Source organism: Eretmochelys imbricata, chromosome 2 (assembly GCF_965152235.1).
Source record: "Eretmochelys imbricata isolate rEreImb1 chromosome 2, rEreImb1.hap1, whole genome shotgun sequence".
NCBI classification, from domain to species: domain Eukaryota; kingdom Metazoa; phylum Chordata; order Testudines; family Cheloniidae; genus Eretmochelys; species Eretmochelys imbricata.
Window position 1 is genome coordinate 211,487,768 of NC_135573.1, and position 25,494 is coordinate 211,513,261.

A 25,494-nucleotide genomic window follows, 5' to 3' on the forward strand; every position below is an offset into this window, starting at 1 on the left:
GGGGGAGCCCGAGGGAGGGAGGCGCCGGAGAGAAGGCGGATGGTTTGTTTTCCGGGCTGAGCTGGAAGGAACGATGACCCAGCGAGGATGTGCACCAGCAGCCACACCATTGGGAGCCTCTTGGTGCTCTCCGTGCTGGAGATAGGACTGGGGGTCTCCAGCGTGGCCGTGGGGGCGGTCAGTTTCAGCCTGGTCCTTGCGGAGCATAAGCCTCAGCTGGGAGACTCTTCTCCGGTATGGAGCGGGGTGTGTGTACGTTAGCCATTTCACTCTCTCTTTAACTCTGTGTGGTGATGATCCGTTTGTGTGAACAAACCCCCTCATGCAACCCCCTCCCCCCCCCCCCATGCATGCCGGGCTGGAAGCCTCGCTCTGTGCACTGGTCACGCACATGGGTAGGATTTGCACTTTCGGAGAGGTTCCCCCCCCCTTTTTTTTTTCTTTTCTCTTTTTTTGTATGCAAGTAATTGAACTTTCTCTGACCCTCCCCCCCCCTCCCCCCGTGTGAACTCCCTGGACGCTTGTGTGATTCCAGTGTTCGGAAGGTTGGGCCATAGCTTGCAAACCTGAAACCAACGGGGAGTTTTGCTTGTAAAAGCCAAAAGTCCCTGTCATTGGGCAGGAAGGGCTAAGGGCCCCTTTAGAATAATGGCCAGGGCGTTCCAGAGCTGCTGGGGGACCCAAAAAAAAAAAAAATGAAAGAGTTTTTGGAGCTTTACAACATTTTCTTAGGACCAGGGACAATCTGAGCTTCTAGGAAGCATTTAGCTAGAAAAATAAAAAAATCTGGGCAAGCACAATTACCATCCCCCCGTGTTCCCCCAACCCCTCCGACAGCTTTTTTATTGTAAGCGCCACCTCTCAGAACATAGCTGATATATTTTATTTTCAATTTGAGCCTTTTGTCTAGTAAGTGCCCACCTCCAAAAACAGTATGATAACTGATGAAGCCAAGACTTACAAATAAGGACTATCCAGGGTAAACATAAGTGAGCATGTTTAAACTCTAAAGGGCTATTTGATTATGATTAAACAACTATATTGCTAAAGGGACTGTTTACTTTTTACTTCATAAGAAGCAGGAAAACTCTTGATTACTCACCACTGATGACGCCTCAGGTAATCTTTACAGGTCTCTTCTACCAAAAGGATTAATGTAATATTATCCTTGGCACTAATAATTATGAATAAATGTATGTACATAGTGCTGTAAATATTCCTGATATTGTACAAACATAGTGAGCCACAGTTCCTGCCCCAGACAGGAACAATCAAAAGACAATACAACACACCCGATAACAGGTAAAAGAGTTACCAACAATAGCGCAGCTAAAGGGGGATTTCTGATTTAAAAAAAAATAGAGTGGCCAGGATTGCTCAAAGAGCTGTGGTTAAGGAGAAATTTGAAGACAGAGGGTGAAGTCAATGGGAGTTGTGACATCGATTTATATGGGGGCCAGGATTTCACCTCAAGTAATAAAAAATTACAATTGAAAATCATTTCAAAATAATGTATATTGCCTATATAATTGTCTTCTTTTAAATAGACTGTTTTTGCTTCTTTATAATATGCCTTTCAGCAAATTATTCTGCTGTCTGTAATGGCTAAAGGATTGTATTTATATTGCTTTTAATTGGAATGTAAAAGTAGAAATCTTGGGCCGGATCCTCCCGCTCAACTGCACCCCTTTAAGGCCCTCTGTAAAGATGGCTTAGCCAGCCTACTGAGGATTCCCAGGTCTAGGGGACGTAGCGAGGCATAGGGGAAATGCTGGCAGTGTGGCAGATGAAAAGGGAGTGGCTAGAGTGCCACTCCTCTCTAAAAATCTGTGGCTGATAGAACATCTCTTTGTGATGTTCTATCGTAACTAGACACAAACTAGAGCAACTGTAGTGGGTTTAGCCCTGACAGCTGACCTGCCTTCTTGCCAGCTTCCGGACTGTGGTGCTCCAAAAGTGGTGTAGAACTGTCTATCCTCCCCATTGGGTCTCCTACTAAGCATATCTTGGCTGGACCAGAGGTTCAGGCTCTTTGTATGTCACACAAAGTAACTGTGTTCTGATTCAGTGCTCTGGAATCAAGATTTTCCCTTTGTGGGGAAGGTAAAAGGGAGAAGGAGAACTATTACTTTGAACCTCCACAGGGTAAACCACTGGATATAAGCTGGATAATATCATGTTTCCAGCAGTCATGTTACCTGACTGTGCAATGAAAGACCTTTGACCCAGTTCTGTCCTCACTTACATAGATGTAACTCAGTCAAGGCCCAGTGAAGATGTGGTTACCATGGAAACCTTAACTCTAGTGTTTGTGGATTTTAAATCACACACATTATATCTGTATCTGTCTATCATGTTGTGTGAGATTTAAAATCCACAAACACCAGAATTAAGGTTTCCATAGTAACCCTCATTTTTATCAGCTTACAGGAGAAACTGGGCCTCTGCTGAGTGACGCCTACATAAGTGGGGTCAGAACTGGATCAAAGGTCTTTCGTGACATTTTCAGGTAATATTATTACAGGAACTGTGATATTTGCACAGGTATAATGTACACATATACATGCAAGCAACTGCATGCAGCTGCAATCAAGATTAAAATGTGTTAATATTGAAATGACATTATCATTTCAATTATAGAATGTAATAATGTTGAGTCTAAAGCATATTAGCCCTCTTGTTAAAAAATAGATTTTCTTGTTTAATAACAGCTGTCTTGTTTATGACCCCGATAGCAAGGTACTTAACCATGTGCCTAACTTAAAGCATGTCAGTAGTCCCACTGAGGTCAATAGGCTAGTCACATACTTACATCTAAGCATGTGTTTAAGTGCTTTGCTCGACTGGGACCAGCGTGCTCTGCACAGTGCAGCATCGAGCCCAAAGGACCTGAATAGCTGGCAATGAAGTAAAAGAAAGATGTGAATGAGCCTGAATTAAGGTACTCATCTATTTAAAATACATGAGAAAACATATTATAAATTTATCATCCCACCCATTTAATTACCCTGTTCTCATAGTTTATGAAATTGACCCCTATTAAGGTAAAGAAAATTAGTAGAGAAAAAGATCCAAATGAAAACACCTCTGTCTATGACTGATCGTTCAATCTATCTAATTAATAGATGTTTATCTAATTTATTTACTACACATACAATATATAATGTATCTGTGCTCTTTGTAAAATATTATGGTGGCTGCAAGGTTATCAAATCCTCTAATACAGTTGACATACTATTGATCTCTGGAGTTTTTTTCTATTTGTTTTGCATGACTTATCATGATATATTCCACCTGCTATAGTTAGTTTCTCCAAGTGAGTAGAAATCATGTTACATTTTTGAATTCCACCACTTAAAATTCAGTTGTCTGACTTAGCATAGAAACAAATCAACCACTAGCATGAGCATGCTGAACTACTCTCACACAAGTATAATGAACCTGATAGCATGCATTGCAATGGCTGCTGCACAAAAGAAAAATCAAAACAGCATTGTTTCAGAAAATATTCCTACATAACACAACCAAATGTTAAATGTTGTCAAATGTACTGTAGTCAATAAGAAATCTTAAGTTGTGTGTGTGTATATAAAGTATATTTATAACTATAATTCTCAAGTATATATGGGCCTGATTCTAATTTACATTAAGATGGTGTAAAGAGCTTTATTGTAAATCAGACTCAGCCCCAGGCCCAGCACCCATCCCCACCACACATATACGCACACACACACAAACCAGGTCTTCAGTCAAATATGCCATTTATCTTCACTCATGGTGAGACACCTAATGATGCCCTTATGCTACAACACTCAGGAATGATAGTTTTCTCACTCATGAAGACAAATGTCAAAACACCTGTAAGTGTTACACATTCTCAAGAGTGTCAGTCAGTGGCTCTATAGAAACACAGGTAATCTTTCCATGTTTGTGATTATTGCACACCTAAGTCTTCCTTTCCATTAGGAACCTCCAATGTGAACCATTTATAATTTGTGGCACAAGTACTCCTTTTCTTTTTGCGAATACAGACTAACACGGCTGTTACTCTGAAACCTGTTATTTATAATTTGGCTATAAGAATTTGCTCCAATTTGACACCTGGAATACATGATTACAGGGAGTTTTTTATTTCCCAGGTTTTCAAAAAAGCAGTTTAGTCAGTATGGAAATTTTACAGAGTAAGAGATAAGTTTGGACTGTTAATCAATGTTGGTGGTCTGTAATTTTAAAAAATGAAAGTTTGCCAATTTTAGTTGTCAGTGCTGACTACTTGCCTAGTATATTTTGGAAAAGAATAGTCAGACTAAAGGGTTATTTCAAAGGAACACTCAAACAGTTCACAGTGTTATTTAACATGTGGACAAAATGCAGATGTGCTGCTACTTTATTTAAGCATGTGCATTACATTTTCATAGATTCATAGTTTCCAAGGCCACAACTGTGATCATCTGATCTAACCTCCTGTAAAACAAAGGCCATAGAACTTCCCCAAAATAATTTCTATAGCACATTTTTTAAAAAATAAATCCAATTTTGATTTAAAAATTGCCTGTGATGGAGGATCTACCATAACCCTAGGTAAATTGTTCCAGAGGTTAATTATGCTCATTGTTAAAAATGTATACCTTATTTCTAGTCTGAATTTGTCTAGCTTACCCTTCCAGCCATTCAACCTTGTTATACATTTGTCTGCTAGTTTGAAGAGCCCATTATCAAATATTTGTTCCCTATGCAGGTATTCATAAACTGTGATCAAGTCACTCCTTAACTTTTTCTCTGTTAAGTGAAGTAATTGAACTCCCTAAGTCTGTGTGTTTTCTCATTCTTTCATCATTCTTATGGCTCTTCTTTGAACCCTTTCCAATCCTTCTTGAGAACCTTCAATATCCTTCTTGACTTGTGGACACAAAACTGCACACATTATTCCAGCAGCAGTTGTACCAGGGCCAAACACAGAGGTAAAATAACCTCTCTACTCCTACTCGAGAGTCCCCTTTCTCACACTAGCCTTGCTGGCCATAGCATCACAGTGGAAGCTCATGATCAGCTGATTATCCATCACAACCCCCAAATCTTGTTCAGAGTCACTGATTTCCAGAACAGAGTCCCCCATCCTGTAAGTATTGCCAACATACTTTGTTCCTATATGTATATTTACATTTAGCCATATAAAAATGCATATTGTTCCTTGTGCCCAGCTTACCAAGAGATCCAGATCAATCTGTATCAGTGATCTGATCACCTCATTATTTTTGACACTCTCAATTTTTGTGTCATCTGCAAACTCTATCAATGATAACTTTATGTTTTCTTCCAGTTCATTGATAAAAATGTTAAATAGCATAGGGCCAAGAACTGGTCCCTGCAGTACTCTACTAAAAATACAGCCACTTGATGATGATTCCCCGTTTACAGTTACATTTTGAGACCTATCAGTTAGCCAGTTTTTAATCCATTTAATGTGTGCCATGTTAATTTTATATTGTTGAAGTTTTTAAATCAAAATGTTCTGTGGGATCAAGTTAAATGCTTTACAGAAGTCTAAGTATATGACATCAATGCTATTACCTTTATGAACCAAATTTTTAATCTCATCAGAAAAAGATACCAAATTAGTTTGATAAGATCTAATTTTCCATAAACCTATATTGACTGACATTGATTAATAAACCCTCCTTTAATTCTTTATTAATAGAGTGGCTGATACAGGATTCTATCTTCTTGCCTGGGATTGATGACAGACTGACAAGCCTATAATTATGCAAGTCATCCCATTTACTCTTTTTAATATTTGTACAACATTAGCTTTCTTCCAGTCTTCTGGAACTTCCCCAATGTTCCTAGACTTATTGAAAATCAATATTTTCATCAGACTAACCATGTTTTTGGCCTGCTCCTGTTGAAAAGAATGAGCTCAATGTAAGCAGAATCAAATCCTTAAGCTGAACACAGAATTCTGAAGGGCAGATGCTCAGCTGGGGTAAATTTTTAATGAAGCCATTGGCTTCGATGCAGCAATGACAGTTTACACCAGCTGAGGATCTGCCCCTGAAGATTTAACAGGTTTCCTTTTACGTTCAAACCCTCCAGCAAGATTTTCCAGTAGACCATTCTCCTAATCTTCAGGAAATTACATACACCATATACTCCAATGGAACTTCAGCATCTATCTAAAGTTCGGCACATATTTAAGAACATTGCTGAATAGGGATGGACTTAAACACATTCTTAAATTCTTTGCAGATCTGAGGCCTTAGTTGATAAGCTAGAAATAATCTTCTGATTCTGTTTTTTTTTTTTTTAAAGGAAAGAAAAATGTACACAAGAACACTTACATACTCTGAATGAAACATCTGATGTGAAACAATAATAATCATGGTATACAGTGAAATTTATTCTGTCATTCAGTATTAAGGCCTGATTTTTAAAGACACAAATGGTAATTAGGCACCTAAGTCCCACTGAAAGTTAATGGGAATTAAATGCCTAACTACCAACTGTGTCTTTGAAAATCTCCCCATTGTATTCAATATGCTTTGCTGAGATCTTCTGAGAACATCTTTTCTTTTCTATAGGTTTGAGTTGGAGGGCAGGGTTGGTTGTTTATAATCTCCTGTTTTCTTATGGCTGACCTTTTTTCTGTTTGATCTGCCTACCTGCTGGATTCTCTCTCTCTCTCTTCCTGTTTTTCCTCTGACTTGATTTCCTTATCTGCTTGTGTGGATTTTGTGCTCTTCATGATCCACACTCTGAATGTTTTACCATTGCATTGCAATGTTACTCAAAATAGGAGCCCCTAGTGATTTCAGACCCTTTCTCTGGTCAGTGCACCCATCTGGAATTTCAGCTTCTTTCTCTCTTTTCTTCAGTTAAAAAGTCAAGACAGTTAAATATCAGGATTTTCTTTCTTTCATGTTAGTGAGTTCAGTTTTCTGGCTTTGCACATGACTGTCTACTTCAGACTGCCTGAGCTGATCAGGAAGTTTACAAAGCGAAAGTCTCTGCTGCTTCGCTCTTTGGAGGCAGTATATAATAACAAAAGCTCTTTTTCCTTTGTGTTTTCTAAAACCAGACTTGTATTTGTATTTATGGTTTTCATTTTCAGATACCTTCAAGTATGAGAATAACTAAATTGGGAGTATAGGCCTAAATAAAGCATATTTTTGTGCTGCTTACTTTAGCCTTTAGTTGTGGGGTAATCCTAAAAAATGTTGTTTTTTCTGTGCAGAATCTAGCAGGGATATGCAGAACTAAAGTGGGGGTGGCTGGGAAGAGTGCTGTGGGGCTGGGGAGAGGCTAAAGCAGGCAGCCACATACCTCTCAGTGCCCCTTGGCAAGGGGAGGCTATGGAAGCAAACTACATTTCAAAGTATTGAAAACTATATTTCAAAAGCTATGGAAGCAAACTACAGGATGGGGTAAGAAACTTTGACTATTATCGGCATGCTCAAAGGCTGTGGGATTTTGCAAAAGCATTGCAGGTGGGCGCGGGTCCCCTGGGACCCCTACAAAAATGAGGGCTGCTGGCCAGGGGCAGTGTTAGACACATGCAAGCCAGACAATTGCATCAGCTCTGAGGCAGCCAGGGTGACTGACTCAGTTACTTGTGAGAGTGGGACCCCAGAATCAAGCCAGGGGAGAGGGCAGATGGCAATGGCAGAGGAATAGCTGGTGCAGCTGCTCAGGGGCTCATGCACTTTGGGGGTCCCTGCAGACTCAGGGCTGCTCGACTGCACTATATATGCGGCACAGGCTGCTGCCATTGTCTGCAGCCTGCTGGAACCTCTAGGTAGAGCAGTGCTCTGCCCCCCACTGCCCACATTTGAATTTGCCCAGGGAGGGAGCCTCCAAAATGGTGGCTCTGCCATGAATTCTGATTAGTGGGATTGCCAATGGCAGAGCTTCCATTTAGTCCTCCTCTCCTTTTGCCTGGGCAAATTCAAATGTGGGCAGCAGGAACCAGTGTGCTGCACTTTCTAGATGCTCTGACTCTAGTTCTGGTGGCAGCAGCCGTGGTGGTTCGCAGCTTTGGCTCCCTCAGCAGCAGTTGTGGCTTTGGTGGGAGCAGTGGCAATCGTTCTGCTGGTAGGAGCACTGGTGCAGGACCCAGGCCAGAGGGAGCAGAAGGCACAGCATGGACCTGGGCAGATGGGGCAACAGGGGAACAGAGCAGGGATGCAGAGGCAGGGACGAGTAGGGGGGGATGAGGGAAGTTAGAGTTTATTTGAATGTGGGACATGTGATGGCATGTGCAGGCCCACAATAAAAACCTGGTCTAGGACCCATCTTTTTGTTCCTCTGCTACTGGCATGTGGGAGAAAGAGATGGGGGGCCCGGACCAGGTGGCGCCCAGTAAGCATTTGCTGACCTTGCTGACTGTTAAATCTGCCACTAATGCTGATTGAAGGTCCCTCCCTCAATGCCTGGCTACTCAGGTTGTTTTTTCAAGGCTGGTTCCTTTGACTTATCCCCATGAAAGATTTTATACTTTTCCTCAGCCTGAGATGTGTACATCTGGGCACTGAGTCATTTCATTTTTGTAAGGAGCTTAGGTATTATGGGGAAAGGCAATATATAAAACACTTTAGATTAAAAAAGGAGGTAGGTAGATAGGAGGCCTATACTATCATTGCACCAGTGCCCCTCTATGCATATTTCAACTTTAGAAACGCAAGTCCAATTGTTTGATATTGCCTTTGCCTCCGGGAGGATAAATTCTCTCTCCATGAGTATGTATTGTTGTACAGCTCCAGCCAATGATCTTACTGTGTTTCCACTGTAGGGGGCAATGCATTCTCTGCAAGTTGCAGTCTATGCTCTACAGGGCTCAGTCAGTACCAGCACAGAGGGGTTAGTGGTGACGACACAATCCTCAGGCTAACCCCCATTCCCTCATGGGGCAAAGAAGTGTTTGAATCCTTTGTAGTGAATCAGAGAGGACAGCAAGGGGAAATGGTATGAAGTAGTTGAACGGCAAGTGCTGCATGGCTGCATCCGTCCTCTTATGGCTTATTATCACCGCTAGGAAATGTAATTATATCTAAACAGGACTTTTAACAATGGAGTGATCAAAATGACAAGATGCTGACCTTGCTGATCAGTGTAAACAAGGATGAGTCATGCTCAGCATCAGTCAGCTAGTTGTGGGAAACCCTGCACCCAGCAGCTCCATAGTTAAACATCCAGTTTAAACAAGATTAAATATCTTAGTGAAGATGAAGTCTTAGAGGCCAGCAATGGATGGACACAGTGTAGCAAGACAGAAAATGTTGCATTCCAGCTGGCAGTATTGTGAAACCTAAGAGTTCAAATGACAGATCAAAACAAACCCATTAGATTTATTTCCAATCTGAACTGCACACAAGCCCTGCTTTCAGTACACATGGCCCCATGCCTCCCACGTACAATACACCACTATTGTCAGTAATTTTGAGTCCTCAAAAAAACCCAGAAAATATATGGGAATACACCATAATTCCACGGTGGGGCACTGTCCAATTGTGTGTGCCTGGTTTGCCAGTAAGACAGCACTGGACAGAGTCAACTACATAATTTCCCATGATGTCCCATTCTCTCCAAAGCTTTCTGGGGTTTTCTGAGCTGGGTGAGGCAAAGGAGTTCTATAGGCTAGAGTAGCAGTTCCCTGAGTAAGGTCCCTAAATCCCTCTACTCCCATTGTGCAGCAGATTTGCACCAGTTCCATTGGGTCAGGATACACCACCATCAGACAAAAGAGGGATGGACTTAGTCATACATTTTCATAGGATTTTAAGTTGCCTGAAACATTGGACCAAATTCATCCTGGGTGTAACTGACTTTCATAAATACTCATTATTCTATTTATTGGGCAATCCCTTTCTCTGAAAATGTACTGAGCGTGATGCACAACAATCCAAAAATACAATAATAATAATAATAATACTGTACACTCAGCAAGTGTTTTTCATCCCAGCATCAAAATATGCTTCATGAACCTTAGCAAATGCAGCCTCACAGCATGCTTGTGATATAGTCAGTAGACATGGCGTGACCTGTCAAAGGTCACACCAGAAGTCTGTGGCAGTACCTTAATCACTGCAGAGCTGACACCAACAACTCCTGTGTCCTGGCCCAGTGCCTTAATCACAAAAGACTCTTTGCTCCATTTATGTTGATAAAACTCCCTTGATATGGTAAAAGACACTAGAGCTTAGGGCAGCTTAGCACTATTTAATATCTTTTTGGAGAACATCACAAGGGCTAAGGTAGACCTGCAGTGGTGGCTCATTTCTTAGTCATTGGACTGTCACTGAAAATTTACGTTAATCCTTTGGTTCAGGATGAGCTTATGCTACCATCACATGGTGGTTTGAGAAATAGCTTGCTATGTCTAGGAAGGACAGTAAATCAATAGCAGATCTTTCCAATTAATGGATTCCAGTCCACATGAGCAAAGTGAATCTGTAAGTCTTCTGTTACTCTCTTGGCAGAATGTAAGGCTGATATTACATGTTCAGGAAGCAAAGATGTTGCTACATTTTGCACTAGCTGCAAGCAACGGAATGGCTTTTGATTGTAGCCTGAAGTAGAGGGAATGAGGGGCAATCAGCAGGTTATCTCAAGTGCTTATATACGAATGCACAAAGCCTTGGAAACAAGCAGGGAGATCTGGAGGTGCTGGTGATGTCAAGGAATTATGACGTGATTGGAATAACAGAGACTTGGTGGGATAACTCACACGACTGGAGTAGCACTGTATGTAAGGGAGCAGTATGACTGCTCAGAGCTCCGGTACGAAACTGCAGAAAAACCTGAGTGTCTCTGGATTAAGTTTAGAAGTGTGAGCAACAAGAGTGATGTAGTGGTGGGAGTCTGCTATGGACCACCGGACCAGGGGGATGAGGTGGATGAGGCTTTCTTCCGGCAGCTCGCAGAAGCTACTAGATCGCATGCCCTGGTTCTCATGGGTGACTTTAATTTTCCTGATATCTGCTGGGAGAGCAATACAGCGGTGCATAGGCAATCCAGGAAGTTTTTGGAAAGCGTAGGGGACAATTTCCTGGTGCAAGTGCTAGAGGAGCCAACTAAGGGGGGAGCTTTTCTTGACCTGCTGCTCACAATCCGGGAAGAATTGGTGGGGGAAGCAAAAGTGGATGGGAATCTGGGAGGCAGTGACCATGAGTTGGTTGAGTTCAGGATCCTGACACAGGGAAGAAAGGTAAGCAGCAGGATACGGACCCTGGACTTCAGGAAAGCAGACTTCGACTCCCTCAGTGAACGGATGGGTAGGATCCCCTGGGGGTCTAACATGAAGGGGAAAGGAGTCCAGGAGAGCTGGCTGTATTTCAAGGAATCCCTGTTGAGGTTACAGGGACAAACCATCCCGATGTGTCGAAAGAATAGTACATATGGCAGGCGACCAGCTTGGCTTAACGGTGAAATCCTAGCGGATCTTAAACATAAAAAAGAAGCTTACAAGAAGTGGAAGGTTGGACATATGACCAGGGAAGAGTATAAAAATATTGCTCGGGCATGTAGGAATGAAATCAGGAGGGCCAAATCGCACCTGGAGCTGCAGCTAGCGAGAGATGTCAAGAGTAACAAGAAGGGTTTCTTCAGGTATGTTGGCAACAAGAAGAAAGCCAAGGAAAGTGTGGGCCCCTTAATGAATGAGGGAGGCAACCTAGTGACAGAGGATGTGGAAAAAGCTAATGTACTCAATGCTTTTTTTTCCTCTGTCTTCACTAACAAGGTCAGCTCCCAGACTGCTGCGCTGGGCATCACAACATGGGGAATAGATGGCCAGCCCTCTGTGGAGAAAGAGGTGGTTAGGGACTATTTAGAAAAGCTGGACGTGCACAAGTCCATGGGGCCGGACGAGTTGCATCCGAGAGTGCTAAAGGAATTGGCGGCTTTGATTGCAGAGCCATTGGCCATTATCTTTCAAAACACGTGGCGAACGGGGGAAGTTCCAGATGACTGGAAAAAGGCTAATGTAGTGCCCATCTTTAAAAAAGGGAAGAGGGAGGATCCTGGGAACTACAGGCCAGTCAGCCTCACCTCAGTCCCTGGAAAATCATGGAGCAGGTCCTCAAAGAATCAATCCTGAAGCACTTACACGAGAGGAAAGTGATCAGGAACAGTCAGCATGGATTCACCAAGGGAAGGTCATGCCTGACTAATCTAATCGCCTTCTATGATGAGATTACTGGTTCTGTGGATGAAGGGAAAGCAGTGGATGTACTGTTTCTTGACTTTAGCAAAGCTTTTGACACGGTCTCCCACAGTATTCTTGTCAGCAAGTTAAAGAAGTATGGGCTGGATGAATGCACTATAAGGTGGGTAGAAAGTTGGCTAGATTGTTGGGCTCAATGGGTAGTGATCAATGGCTCCATGTCTAGTTGGCAGCCGGTATCAAGTGGAGTGCCCCAGGGGTCGGTCCTGGGGCCGGTTTTGTTCAATATCTTCATAAATGATCTGGAGGATGGTGTGGATTGCACCCTCAGCAAGTTTGCGGATGATACTAAACTGGGAGGAGTGGTAGATATGCTGGAGGGCAGGGATAGGATACAGAGGGACCTAGACAAATTGGAGGATTGGGCCAAAAGAAATCTGATGAGGTTCAATAAGGATAAGTGCAGGGTCCTGCACTTAGGATGGAAGAACCCAATGCACAGCTACAGACTAGGGACCGAATGGCTAGGCAGCAGTTCTGCAGAAAAGGACCTAGGGGTTACAGTGGACAAGAAGCTGGATATGAGTCAACAGTGTGCCCTTGTTGCCAAGAAGGCCAATGGCATTTTGGGATGTATAAGTAGGGGCATAGCGAGCAGATCGAGGGACGTGATCATCCCCCTCTATTTGACATTGGTGAGGCCTCATCTGGAGTACTGTGTCCAGTTTTGGGCCCCACACTACAAGAAGGATGTGGATAAATTGGAGAGAGTCCAGCGAAGGGCAACAAAAATGATTAGGGGACTGGAACACATGACTTATGAGGAGAGGCTGAGGGAACTGGGATTGTTTAGTCTGCAGAAGAGAAGAATGAGGGGGGATTTGATAGCTGCTTTCAACTACCTGAGAGGTGGTTCCAGAGAGGATGGTTCTAGACTATTCTCAGAGGTAGAAGAGGACAGGACAAGGAGCAATGGTCTCAAGTTGCAGTGGGAGAGGTTTAGGTTGGATATTAGGAAAAACTTTTTCACTAGGAGGGTGGTGAAACACTGGAATGCGTTACCTAGGGAGGTGGTAGAATCTCCTTCCTTAGAAGTTTTTAAGGTCAGGCTTGACAAAGCACTGGCTGGGATGATTTAATTGGGGATGGGCCTGCTTTGAGCAGGGGGTTGGACTAGATGACCTCCTGAGGTCCCTTCCAACCCTGATATTCTATGATTCTATGACTCTATGAATTGTAATAGTCGAGTCATGATGGATGGGATTTTCAAAAGTGCTCGGTATTGGCTTAAATCTGCTCCCTTTGAAGTCAATGGTAAAACTCTCATTGACTTCAGTGGGACCGGAATTAGGCCAATGTTGCAAAAGTTTTGAAAGCCCATCCAATCTGATCTATACCGTGAAATACACTGCTTGAAAATAGAGGGAGTTTTGCTTTTTACATAGTTAAAACCTGCTAGTTATATGTTGAAAATAATATTGATTATATTTTCCGGATCCTTTTTATAAGCTTGCTATAACCCATAAATGCTCTTTCTCTATGCATTATTTTCCTTTTACTCCGATCGAGTCACCATTAGAAGGAAACAACATTATTTAGTCTGCTTACATTATTTAGTCATCAAGACTAGATGAGATTTATTACAATATCTTGAACAAAGAATTGTTTATATTTTCTGTGTGGATGCTGAGAATCACAAAACACTATATGTGAAAACTATGTTGTCAAGCAATTAAAAAAATTCATCATGATTAATCACATGATTAAAAAAATTAAGCATGATTAATCCCACTGTTAAAGAATAATAGAATACCATTTATTTAAATATTTTTGGGTGTTTTCTACATTTTCAAATATATTGATTTCAATTACCACACAGAATACAAAGTGTGCAGTGCTAACTATATATTATTATTTTTATTACAAATATTTTCACTATAAAAATAAAATAGCATTTTTCAATTCACCTAATACAAATAACGTAATCCAATCTCTTTATCATGAAAGTGCAATTTACAAATGTAGAATTATATAAAAAAACCCTGCATTCAAAAATAAAACAATGTAAAACTTTAAAGCCTACAAGTCCAATCAGTCCTATTTCTTGTTCAGCCAATCGCTCAGACAAACAAGTTTGTTTACATTTGCAGGAGATAATGTTGCCCGCTTCTTGTTTACAATGTCACCTGAAAGAGACAGTAGATGTCTGCATAGCACTGCTGTAGCCGGCGTTGCAAAATATTTACGTGCCAGGTACGCTAAAGATTCATATGTCCCTTCATGCTTCAACCACCCTTCCAGAGGACATGCATCCATGCCAGTGACGGGTTCTGCTCATATTCATTTTCTTCATCTGAGTCAGATGCCACCAGCAGAAGGCTGATTTTCTTTTTTGGTGGTTCAGTTATGTAGTTTCCGCATCGGAGTGTTGCTCTTTTAAGACTTCTGAAAGCATGCGCCACACCTGATCCCTCTTAGATTTTGGAAGGCACTTCAGATTCTTAAACTATGGGTTGAATGCTGTAGCTATCTTTAGAAATCTCACATTGGTACCTTTTTTGCGTTTTGTCAAATCTGCAATGAAAGTGTTCTTAAAATGAACAACATGTGCTGGGTCATCATCCGAGACTGCTATAACATGAAATATATGGCAGAATGCGGGGTAAAACGGAGCAGGAGACATACAATTCTCCCTCAAGGAGTTTAGTCACAAATTTAATTAACACTTTTTTTTTTAATAAGCATCATCAGCATGAAAAGCATGTCTTCTGGAATGGTGGCCAAAGCATGAGGGGGCATATGAATGTTTAGCATATCTGGCACGTAAATACTGTGCAATGCATGCTACAAAAGTGCCATGCAAATGCCTGTTCTCACTTTCAGGTGACATTGTAAATAAGAAGCAGACAGCATTATCTCCTGTAAATGTAAACAAACTTGTTTGCCTTAGCAATTGGCTAGTAGGACCGAGTGGACTTGTAGGCTCTAAAGTTTTACATTGTTTTGTTTTTTGAGTGCAGTTATGTAACAAAAAAAAATCTACATTTGTAAGTTGCATTTTCATGATAAAGAGATTGCACTACAGTACTTGTATGAGGTGAATTGAAAAATACTATTTCTTTTGTTTAGCATTTTTACAGTGCAAGTATTTGTAATAAAAATAATAATATATAGTTAGCACTGTACACTTTGTATTCTGTATGGTAATTGAAATCAATATATTTGAAAATGTAGAAAAATATCTAAAAATATTTAATAAATTTCACTTAGTATTCTATTGTTTAACAATGTGATTAAAAGTGTGATTAATCACGAATAATTTTTTTAGCATGATTAATTTTTTTGAGTTAATCGTGTGAGTTAACTGCGATTAATCGACAGTGAAAATATGAAATACAGTATGCCATAAACTGAAGTTAATCTATAATGACAGAATTTTGAGTGAAATTCTAGAATCCCACGTAACATCTGAGTAAAAGAGTTTTATGCACGTATCCTGCTCAAGAGCTAGAAGTCTGAAATGCACCCCAACTTGAGGGGAAGACAGGCCTGGGGGCCATAGTGAATCATCTCACTATCCCTGCAATTGATACCCCAGCCTATGGGGTGTAGTAACTTCTGCAGTCCCTCCAGCCATTGCATTAATGTAAACATAGATCCAATAGCTTGCTACTTGACCCACTCCACATTTCCCCTTCATGCCAGCATATATCGACTGGCATGAAGCCTATATATCCTGTGCTAAGTATACTAGTGAATAACAAACAAAATCTAGCTATTACTACTGTATGCAACTGATTCAGTGCAAAAATTAAGGATCTTCATTTTTTGTGCTCATCTGTGTGCAAACACCTAATAAAGGGTTGGGGTTTTTTTTGTTCCAACTGTGTATTGCAACCACTCAACAACTGAAATATTTAATATGCCAAAATTATGTGGGGGAATAAGACATATATGATATAGTTTATACAGACTCTAAAAGTTAACATTATTTTTACTGACTGTGTAGGGGGCCAGGTCTGTCTTGTGATGTTTTCATCCCAATTAAGGGCCAAATTAAGGTTTTCCATGGAAAACCCCACCAAAGTGCAAAACCTGGATGGAAATGTCCATGGCTTTAAACCTATGTAGTTTCTTCCCAGTCTTTCTGTGATGTAGTAGGGCTAGTCTCACTGAGCACAGAGAAGAAAGAATAGCCCTCTTAGCCCATGGGTGTGAGGAAAGCCAAGGAAATCTCTTAATGATGTTAGGGACTCAAAGAAGGCCCAGTGCCTCTACACGACTACTTATCCCACCTTACCCTTTGGCCCTTGTCAATTTAGCTCCCTCAGGAACTGTACTCCCATTGGTTCCCTGAGCAAGCCTGAGTTAACATGCACATATAGGGGGGCAGGAAAAGCCATTCACAGAAAGCAAAAGGGGCACAGACAGAGCTAAAGTGGATTCATTCAAAAATCATTTATAAGCCCTAAATTTGCATAAAGAAAAAGAAAAGGCTCCTTTCTATGGTATGTCAGACAGCTACATGTCTGAAATATGCATGCCAAAACAGGCTATAAACAGTTGTCACTGTATATTCATTGCAGCTATTTCAAATGTTAGGCCAAGATTCTGCAATCTAATTCACACAAGTGAACTTCTGCTCCTGTGCTGAGGCCCACTGACTATAGTGTTACCCACATGGGCTCCCTGAGTGGTTCAATTTGTAGAATGAGGAGATAAGTACTTTATATGTTTTTAAAGTATCAGAATACCTGCTCCATATTGCTGATCACTGACTTGCCAAATTTAATATCTGAGCAATACGAGGGTAAAAGAAGCATCTTACACTGGTAACATTTGTTTTTCATTTTTTGTTTATCCTCATAGTTTAAAAACAGACATTATTTAATTTTTGCTATTTTTATAAGCCATCACCCTCAGACTGACTTCTCATCCTGGTTTCTTCCTGGATAAATGTGTTTACTGCAATGAGTTATAACTTCCTGAAACATAAAGTTTGTAATAAAAACACTGACAATGGTAACAACTGTATAACCTTCTGTTGTGGTTCCCCACTGCAATAACAGAGCAAAGTTTAATCCAGCTCAAGACCTTAGACTATAAAATAATTGGTATTTTTTTCCTTGCAGTTTCTGCTTTGTGGTATATGTGGAATATTGTGTGCCAAAAAAAAATCTGGACTTGTCGTAAGTTTTTGCACTGCATGCATTATGCATAAGTACTTGAAATGTAAACTGCTGTAACTTGAACTCTTCACCATAGAATCATCCTTCATTTCCAAAATGTTGCTGATAAACAAAATTCAATGCAAAGTAAACACAGGCTGGCAAAGAAAAACAATCAGCCCTTTTGTTAACACAGCAAAAGGAGGACATTTTAAAATGGTCTATAAAGTCATGTCAAAAAATGTAGCCCCTGTAGTTATGCCTGTCTCATAGATTCATAGATATTAAGGTCAGAAGGGACCATTATAATCATCTAGTCTGATCTCCTGCACAATGCAGGCCACAGAATCTCACCCACCCACTCCTGCGATAAACCTCTCACCTATGTCTGAGCTATTGAAGTCCTCAAATCATGGTTTAAAGACTTCAAGGAGCAGAGAATCCTCCAGCAAGTGACCCGTGCTCCATGCTACAGAGGAAGGCGAAAAACCTCCAGGACCTCTTCCAATCTGCCCTGGAGGAAAATTCCTTCCTGACCCCAAATATGGCAATCAGCTGAACCCTGAGCATATGGGCAAGACTCATGAGCCAGATACCCAGGAAAGAATTCGCTGTAGTAACTCAGATCCCACCGCATCTAACATCCCATCACAGGCCATTGGGCCTATTTACCATGAATATTTAAAGATCAATTATTTGCCAAAATCATGTTATCCCATCATACCATCTCCTCCATAAACTTATCGAGTTTAATCTTGAAGCCAGATAGGTCTTTTGCCCCCACTGCTTCCCTTGGAAGGCTATTCCAAAACTTCACTCCTCTGATGGTTAGAAACCTTCGTCTAATTTCAAGTCTAAACTTCCCGATGACCAGTTTATGTCCATTTGTTCTTGTGTCCACATTGGTACTGAGCTTAAATAATTCCTCTCCCTCTCCGGTATTTATCCCTTTGATATATTTATAGAGAGCAATCATATCTCCCCTCAACCTTCTTTTGGTTAGGCTAAACAAGAGCCTGATCCAAGTCCCATTAAGATCAATTGAACGATTCTGAATTACTTCAGTCGGAGTTGGATTGGGGCCTTTCTGACCAGGACCCCATTCCTGTGAAGTAATATGTGTGTGCAGGATTGGGCCCCAGGGTTACCGTGCCAAATTGATCCCAGAAATTTTAGCTGTTCACTGTTTTTAATTTCAAACTGAGTCATGAATAAACCAGTTCTAAAATAATTACAGATGTTTTCTGTTTCATATAAGAATCTGAAGTATAATAATCTTTCTGACTGCAGACAGATGGTATAATTGCTACAAAAGCAACTGCAGAAATATTTTATCTGTTAAAAATAGGATCCTATTATAAAGCCCAGTGTTAAAGCTTATTTATTGTTTAAGTTTATTTCAGTATTAAAACTGGCTTTAATTTTCTATAGGCCTGACTTTTCTCTTATGTACACAAGAGTGAATTGGAACTAACTCCATGGAGATATGCTCATGTAAATCTAGTATAAGTGAAAGAAGAATCACTCTCTCTAAGGTTACTTTTGAGAGTCAGTGAACTATTCAATTTCCTATAAGAGTGACTGTCACTTTTTTTAAAAACTCTGAGGACTTCTTTATTGTGTGGAGCATCCCAACCATGCCTGATCTTTATAACCCCCATTTCTTTTGTCAAATCTGGTGGGCTCATAGATCAAAAGAAACAATCCCTTACTGGTGGACCATGAACAATAGTTTGAGAACTATGTTCTTGTTAAAATTACCATCCCATTGACACACAGCAATGATCCACTGAGTACTGGTGGTCCATGGAGCGGTTCCAGGAGCTCCACAAAGTTGCTTCCATCACTGTGGTAAAATATCTTTGTCTTCAAGCAGTGACACTTCCTGCTACTTTTAGCCCAGTTTAGATGTTTCTGGGACCCCTAGAAGAACTTTCTGACCAGCTAAACTTAAAAAGTAGCACTTCACTGCACCCTGTATGGTTGCTTCAGGTTTTTCTTTGTCAGTTTTTTCACTTGTTTAAATTCAACCATGATTACATTTGCAGATTGCACAAAAGCTGCAGGAGGAGCAAACAAGGAGGCCAGGACCAAACTGCAAAAATTGACCTGAAGGGATTAGAACAGGAGGGGTGGGTTGGGGGCACAGACAAGCAAGAGAGATTCAGTAGCAATTCTACTAAAGCATTGCACTCAAGCAGAGGAAATAAATGGCACAGATATGGAGTCTGAGTCTGATCTCACTGTACTTTACTGATTTAACTAAGATCAAAATCAGGCCTTTGAAGTTTAGGCTAGAGTTTTGAATATACAACTGGAAGGAAATTAGGAGGCCTGAATCCTAGTCCAGTTTTTCCATTGATCAGCCATCACCTTGGGGAAGTCACATTACCTTGCTGTGCCTCATCTCTAAAATATGGATAATGTTTACTTCCTAGACGCAATCGTTATTGGGGTTAGTAATTAAGGTTTGTAAAGTGTTTTAAATTATGTGTGCTATAGAAGCACTAAATTTTATTATTATAGTCAGGCTAACTTTCAATCTGAGTGAACATGTCTGTGACGGTAATCTCTGAATGTGTCTGTGACATTGCCTCTCTTCTCTCTCCTAACAGATGATCCTTTTTTCAGCCTGTTGCATCTGCGGACTGATTGGAGGAATATTAAATTTTCAGTTCCTTCGTGCTCTGACAAAGAAGTCCTCCACGCTCTATTCTTTGCATCTTACTTCCATGTCTCTTGCATGCATTGGAATTGGAGGTTGCACACTTTCTTCCTGGCTCACTTGCCGGCTAGCCAGCTATGAACAAAGGAGAATGTTCTCTGAAAGGGAGCATTCCCTGCATCATTCCCATGAAATGGCAGAGAAAGTGAGTTGGGCGCCTTTCCTTATTTGGTCTGCTTTTCTTACAAAGCAACTGTATGTGTTAACATATGCAATTATATAGTGTTGTTATAGCTATGTTGGTCTCAGGATAATAGAGAGACAAAATGGGTGAGGTAATTTCTTTTAAGAAGTTGGTCCAATAAAAGGTACTACCTCACCCACCTTGTCTCTCTAACATATGAAATAATTGGCACTAAGTTCATTCAATTTTCAACTACATATGAGGAAGAGCTTCTGGGAAATAAAACGTTACCATTCTGTATAAGCTTTATTCTGTTGCAGTATATGTAGTTATTTTTAGGTGATGCATCTTTGCAGTACATCCATTTCAGTGAAATACATCCATTTTCAACATAATTCCATTGTATAGCTATTCAAAGGCCTCGCTTCTAAATATAGCACCTCATAAATAATTGAAAATCTTAGTTATATGAATTATCATGTATTGTACTGGGGAAAAAAGCACAGAATGCTTTCTGCACCCACATCATTTCATGTTTCCAGGATTTAATCAATTCTTTCCTCTCCCTTCATACTCAGTTTAAAAAGCAGGCTATGTAACCACAAAGGCCACAGTTTTCAAACCTGAATTACTAAAGTTAAGCACCTAGATCCATATTTAGACACTTAAATAAATAATCCTGTTTTCAGAGGTACTGAGCACTTACAGCTTCCACTGGTTAAAAGAATGTTGTTGTTTTTTTAATGTAGGTGCCTAAATAGGGATTTATGTGCTTTAAATTTAAGGTTGAAGATGTTGGCCATGAGGAATATAGGATTCTTAAAGCAATCTAATTAGTGTAAGGATATGCTTCTTGCCCTGGGAGTGAAATATTCATTTTGATACTGGGGCTTCTATAAGGGCAGGGTGCCCTATTCCTTTCATTCCAGAGGTATAATGTTTATAGAGCAGGGGATCAGGAGTCAGGAACACGGGTACTATGCATGCCTTTACAACTGACTCACTGTGTGACCCTGCCCAAATCTGCTCTGTGCCTGTTCACCTGCCCGCATTATATATACCACCTCCCGCAGAGGTACATTAATTCATATATGTAAAGCTTTGTGAGATTCTTAGATAAAATGTGATGTAACAGTGAAAAATATAATAAGGGAAAATGGCTACTTTTCAGCCTGATCACTATTCACTACTTTCTTAACTGAGATTAGATTCCATGCAGAACTATAGCCTGGACTCACCTAAAAATGTTAAGAAAATATTGCTACATTTTAAAAAATTGCCACAATTATATATTGCTTTAATATGACTAAACTTCATTATTTCTTTAGAATTCTGTATGTAACAGTCAAATGCACCTCCTAAATGTCCCAATTATAATAATAATCTCTAATGCAGTACTTTCTAATATGATAATAAAACATAATTTGAATCGAATATTATCTTTCATGCACACTCTTTCACAAAATCTTTACAGAGTTAAATAGTGTAGGTACTACATTAAAATAATGTACAGAGAATAAATTAAAGGGGAAGAAAAGATAAATTTCATACAAGACAAAGTCAATGAGGTAGATACAGGAAGACTGTTCAAGGTAGTAAGAGCTGCAAAGAAGAAGGCTCGTGCATCAACAGTGAGAAGAGGACAGAGAGGAGGCCCTATGCAAGATAAGAACAGGGAGAGGAGTAGAGAAAGACCATGCCTGAAGGACAAATCTTTCAAAGTACATTAAGCCCAGGGCATGTCTTTTAAAACAAGGGAAGGCAATTTAAAAATTAATAATAAATTAGGCCCTAATCAAACATATATTTAAAGTGTTTTATATACAATAATATTTTGTATATTATATACTGATACGGTAATATAGACATGTACTATATGTGCATATGTTTGTGCTATATTTATTGTATAATTGTTATATTTATATTAGAGATTGAGGGGTATTGAAATAATCAACCTGCCCAGCTGCCCGGTGGTTCCCCCGACACCAGAGTTACCTCCAAGGTATGCTGAACTCTAGGCAGCTACCATGTTATGTCATGTCACTTCAGAAAGTCCCACCTCTAAGAGGAAGGCATAGTTTCAGCTAATCAATGTTGGCTGATGCTGTGATGTCACTCCCAGAAGTACTGCATTCAGGAAAGGTACTAACAGTCAGTGAAATAATTCTACATGGTGGAGTGCTGTGATTTGGAAGTAAGTCAAGTATTTAAAATATTCACTCTTGTTGTAGACATCCAAACAATCTTGTTTGGATGTACCCACTGTAAGTTCACATCACTTCTAATTTATATGTTTCTTCATGCCTTAAATCCAACACAGCTTTTAAACTTAACTATGGTTTTATTGTTTAGAATATACATGTCAGGAAAATAATGATTGTGAATATTTCATTCTGAAATTATAAGTACATTCAAATAGCAAATGCTGGCAATAAATTAAAGTGATTGATAGAAATGGGAAACAGAGACTTTCACTTCGTGGTCACTAGCTCACACGTAACCCAACTGACAGAGCATTACTATCATCTAGAGCTGTAAGACTCAGACCTCAGTGGTTCAGAAGCCAAATTAGTGATCAACATTACTCAAAAGAGCCACAGTAGTGTGAATTCATTGTTTCATTTACTATAGTACCATATATGCATATTTGAACAGTATGACTTGGAACTATTTAGTTTATATTATTTTCACAGCAAAATGACTGCCCATTTTATCAACTTTATTTATTATTTTATCAACTACCATTGGTTAATAGCCTAGTAAAAGCATCCTGATTGGCTCATAACTTAAATTGGTTAATAATCAATTCACACTGTGTTTTAATATCATGTGCTGCAAAGAACACATTAAAGAGCCACTTGCAGCTCTGGCACCTTAGTCAGAGTATCACTGATCTAGAGGTTGATTGATGGTTTATGTGAAATGGCTTTGGTGACCTCAGCAGATCAGTATCTACATCACAATAACCACTTCCAGAGCTCGCATTAACTGGCACCCTTTGGAGGCATCTCAGCAGAGAGGCCAAGGTCTCCATGGACATGGAGACTTACCATTTCATTCCTGCTTAGAGTGCCCTCCGGGTATGAGTGGAAGCACAGTGGCAGGACAGTGTGAGGAAGCTTGCACTGCTGCCACTTGTGCTGCATATCTGTTCCGTGGATGAAGAATGCCCGTCTCTAGGGCAGTCAGTCTAGCACCTTTCGTAAGAACTCAACTCACGTGAAAAGAATGTGGTGATTTTTCTTTTTATAATGTGATTTTTTTTAAAAAAAAAGATAAAAGCTTCTCTGAATGTTGACATTCAGGGCTTGTTAAATACTTACTAGACCATGAGGTAAATACTTTTTCAAGATCAATAAAATAATTTTAATTTTGATCAGTCCTTTTTTATTCTTGTTACAGGAAATGACAGACAATATGAGCAATGGAGGACCACAGCTGATTTATAATGGAAGAGTGTATGAAAAGATTTAAAAGTTAAAGGGAAAAATATTTTTATGATTTTCTTCAGGACAAACAAATAGACACCAGGAGACTGATATGAAATGGAAACAGTCTTGACTTTTATTGCTAGAATTTCAGAACTGCAGAACAGCACAGTTGCATTTACCTTTAGAAACATACCTGAAATTTCTCTCCCAAGGATTTTGTGGATATACAGTATTTATTCACTCCACCTCTATTCCTTTTTTTCTTTTTGTCTGCATAATGTTCCAGAATTATTATAGCACTCGAGATAGACTTTTCAGACTCTTCTTCTCATGAAGACTTTTTTAAAAAAACCCATTTAAATGGAGAGGGTTTAACCAGAAGATTGTACAGTGGAGAGAGTGCAAATTAGACTTGTAAAAAGCTTGCATTACACATGCAGAGTCCAAATGAGTGAAAGATGAGAGTGCTGAAAACAACACTGATGTCTTTGTTTTGAAAGACAGAATGCTTTAAGAATTCCTTAAATCAAAACCTCAACAATGCCTTGTTGTAAAGAAATTGTAAATATTTCCAATTTGTGAATGAAGTATATTTCGTAATTTGTTCATAATAGATGACAAATAAAATGAAATCTAAAACTGAGAATAATTCATTTTTTCTTGTTAGAAAGATGTTAATCTGGATCATTGTATTTGCATATTTTCACAAAATATCAAAACATCCTTAATAGGGGGTGGAGCACAAACAAGCTGGAAGACGGTGAGGGTGGAATGGTGGAATGGCTAGGGCAGAACTGCACCTTGGCAAGTCTGCATGCTTACAATTGCCCCTGGGGGCTATTGAAGCAATGGTACATCTCAAGGGCAGCACTCAGCGCTAACCTAGTATGTTTCTGGGACCAAACAGGTCCTCACAGACCCTTTATAGAGGAGGCATAATCTGCACCATAGCATGTATAATAGGTGTACATATATGGCAAGCAGAAAAATATATACAACATATTTTATAATATACATGAACATATGCAATATACATGTATACACACTTGGGTACTATACATAGACAGTGCATGATTGTATGGGGGTGATGTAAAAATCCTCAGCATGAGTTTGATATGGTACATTTGTGAGTGGTGACAAAATATAAGTGAGTTATGTTGGGCTTCCCAAATGATGGCAAATGGAATTTTTAACCCACCCCAGAGCATATACTGTAGGTATCATGTGTTTTGCAGAAAATGAATTAAGGAATGTTTTAGCGTTTTTAGAAATTTTATTCATGCTATTTAAAAAAAATCCCTCCATTATAAAGCCAGGTGCTGTAGTTACCGGAGTGCATACATAAAAGGCTCAGAGGGAGCCATAAAAACCTCTGAAATGATGTAATATAGCTTTCTTTTATACATAAAAATATCACAGCCTTGAAGTCTCTTAGCTTGAGATATTCTAGGGCATGGGTGGCCAACCGGTGGCTCTGACTCCAGGGCTGGAGCTACAGGTGGGACCATTCATGTGCATAAAATGAACACCTGAATACATTTTTGCAGAGTAAGTGCCTAAATGGGCATCTCAGGAGCATCTCAGTGCAAAGGAATCCTGGCAGGCGTAGAACTAGAATAGATAGCTCTGCGGAACTCCTGCTGCACCCAGTATAAGGCGAGTTACTGGGGCAAGGTAGGAGGGAGATGGAGTGTGACAGAGGAGCCTCCAGAATAGGGTTGCCAACCTTCTCATTGCACAAAACCGAACACCCTTGTCTGGCTCCTGCCTCACCCTTTCTCTGAGCCCCCCCCCCCCCTCACTTTCACTGGGCTAGGGCAGGGGATTGGGATGCGGGAGGGGGTGAGGGCTCCAGCTGGGGGTGAGGGCTCTGGGGTGGGGCCAGAAAT

At 40.2% G+C, this 25,494-nt stretch overlaps 1 protein-coding gene across 1 annotated transcript; it reads left to right on the plus strand.

Annotated features, from left to right (window-relative positions):
• The first annotated feature begins 87 nt into the window (after positions 1-87).
• TMEM196 (transmembrane protein 196) lies at positions 88-23,648 on the plus strand. The gene is made up of 4 exons (XM_077809356.1): positions 88-252; positions 17,290-17,346; positions 19,941-20,195; positions 23,577-23,648. The coding sequence occupies exons 1-4, from the start codon at positions 88-90 to the stop codon at positions 23,646-23,648; spliced, it is 549 nt and encodes a 182-aa protein (XP_077665482.1).
• The last annotated feature ends 1,846 nt before the right edge of the window (positions 23,649-25,494 follow it).